The sequence below is a fragment of the Octopus bimaculoides genome, chromosome 20 (genome assembly GCF_001194135.2).
Source record: "Octopus bimaculoides isolate UCB-OBI-ISO-001 chromosome 20, ASM119413v2, whole genome shotgun sequence".
In the NCBI taxonomy this organism is placed as follows: domain Eukaryota; kingdom Metazoa; phylum Mollusca; class Cephalopoda; order Octopoda; family Octopodidae; genus Octopus; species Octopus bimaculoides.
In genome coordinates this window covers 17,007,417-17,009,916 of record NC_069000.1, presented here as the reverse complement: position 1 = coordinate 17,009,916, position 2,500 = coordinate 17,007,417, and the positions used below count along the sequence as shown (strand labels likewise).

At 35.4% G+C, this 2,500-nt stretch overlaps 1 protein-coding gene across 1 annotated transcript in view; it reads left to right on the top strand.

Moving 5' to 3' along the window:
- The window catches only part of LOC106871896 (protocadherin Fat 4), a 42,476-nt gene that overhangs the window by 22,081 nt on the left and 17,895 nt on the right, over positions 1 to 2,500 (top strand). Inside the window, exon 7 of the mRNA XM_014918649.2 lies at positions 1,171 to 1,269. Coding sequence (XP_014774135.1) covers positions 1,171 to 1,269 — 99 coding nt within the window. The remainder of the gene's footprint in view (positions 1 to 1,170; positions 1,270 to 2,500) is intronic.

Sequence of the window (2,500 nt, the reverse complement as noted above, 5' to 3'; positions counted from 1 at the left end):
GTCCACCTCGGTCATTTTTTTTTACTTGATTATATACACATCGTTACCACGCCGGTTTTATGTTCTGGGTTCAAATTCCACCGAGGTCGATCTCACCATTCGATTTTTTGGTGTCGATAAAATAAACGCCAGTGAAGCTCTGGAGTCGATGAAATCAACTAGCGCTCTCCCACAAAATTTCGGACCTTTTGTCTATAGCAGAAAGGCTTGTATAAATATCGGCCAAGATTCAGAATACATCATCTGGTGGCAGAGATTTAATAATGTATGATGAAAATTACGCAACGAATCCTAGAATCGTATAATTAGTATGATAAAATAGACGCACAAGGTGCATTCCAGAAGTTTTCAGACTTTTCAGAAGCATTTACTCATTTCAAAGAAGTACGAAAATATTAATATCCTTCAAAGTAGCATCCTCTGACTTCGATGTACTTGTAACGCTCCAACCACTTCATGAGTGCCCTATGAAAGTCCTCCAAAGGAAAAATGTCCTGGACCCTTGTCACATCCTCCCTTATTTTCAAAACTGCACCTGAGATTCTCCTTCGGCTTGAGGAGCAAATAAAAGTCACCGGTAGCAAGGTCTGGACTGTAAGGAGGACGAGGGGCAGTTTTGATGCCCATCTCTGTCAAGTAGCTGGTTACCAGGATGCTCGTCATTGAGCAACATTGAGGACAAATTTGCGAACTACAAGCGCCAACATTATTACGTAACTCCGTGCCACCCAAAACAGGTGTCGGACCTGAAATACCATACCTTCTCCCCTTTAGTTTTCTGTGTATGTGTACTCTGTCTAAATATATTCTGTTAACATACAAATATCTATATATTTATACATGAATCTTCATCGTCTGAATATTTTCAGTCTTTGTTTCTCTCTTTTTACATGTATCTAGCCCAAGTAGTTTTATTTGTCTATTTGCATGATTATCTCAATATCTGCTCACCTGGATTCCACTTATAGCCACTTTCCCCCGCGGAGTTAATCCTCGGTAAAGATTTGGGCGTTAAGTATTCTCTACAGTTTGTGTATCGCGAGCATCTGTGGATCTCATCTGTTGATTGACTGTGTCTGTGTATCCATCCATCCATCCATATATATATATATATATATATATATATATATATATATATATATATATAAACTATTGTCATCTCTCTTTCAGAATATAAATGTAACCGATCGACTGCCTACTCTCATCAGTGTAATAGATGTCGATGATGAAGCCAATAGTAAGAATTTGACTGTTACATGCGATACAAGTGTTGGTATTTTTCAATATACACGTTTGTTGTTGTTGTTGTTGCTGTTGTTGCTGTTGTTGTTGTTGTTGTTGTTGTAGTTGACATGGTCGTCGGTTCCAGGTACTGATATTCCTGTGGTTTATGTACAGGTTGTATTTTCAAAGCAAGACTTTTAAATGTATCTTTACAAAAAAGAAAAAGTGTAAACATTTTAGAATCGTCTTCACACCTTTATTTCTAACTTGTGTTAGCCTTCTAACGCACACACACATGTATATATTTGTATATATATACTGTGTTTTGTACTCAGCGATCGAAAGGATGAATAGTACAACCTGTACTGCGAATCCCGACTGGTTGGTATTTGTTTTTCAACCACGTCAGAAGTCATCATCATATATCCCATATACGTATATACATACCATATACAATATATAAAAATGGGAGCAGAGATGCCTGGTTAAACAGTTTGCTTTGCAACATCATAATTTCGGATTTGGTCTCACCGCGCAGCTCCTTTCGCATGAATATTGAGTCAGTTGTGTATGATCCATAGCCAAGTGTGTGAAATATAACACACACACACACACACACACATATATATGTTATTTATAAAGGTTTGATACCTCATATACTTTTGTTCTTTAAGGTGGTTTCTTCTACTTTTCTCACTCCTAAATGTTCTATAGTACATTTTCTGCTATTCACTTCTCATGTAATGACACTCTAACTTTTTTTTTATAAAGCATATATTTGGCCCAGTGCAGTCCCTGTCTAGAGCACACCAGACATACTACTGTGGGGGGTCAAAAGTGTTTGCAAATTGTATATATTGATAAATTTATGCTTCAATATTTTCCAATATAATAACTATGTTACTCATTGTTCGATATGCAAATATATAAAGTAAATTCCTAGAGACGGAAACCAAATAATCATATTCTGGGGAGAAATATGGATTTTTAAAAAATTTCAGGAAGAAATATGGGCCAAAAGAGTTTGCAAGACTCATTTATTCGAAATAAATAACATTTTTAAACATAATATAATTTGAAACATTGTGTCATTATGATAATAGTACCATATATTGATAACATATTACAAGAAAACAACAGTTATTGCTCAAATAACAATTAACATAACAATACAAATTTATAAAATAATTTAACCCTTTATACGCTTTCCTCCATTCTTAATCAAATCCATCAGCCTCCTATCAACAGAGGATGTTAATTTATGCACTTGTTGAGG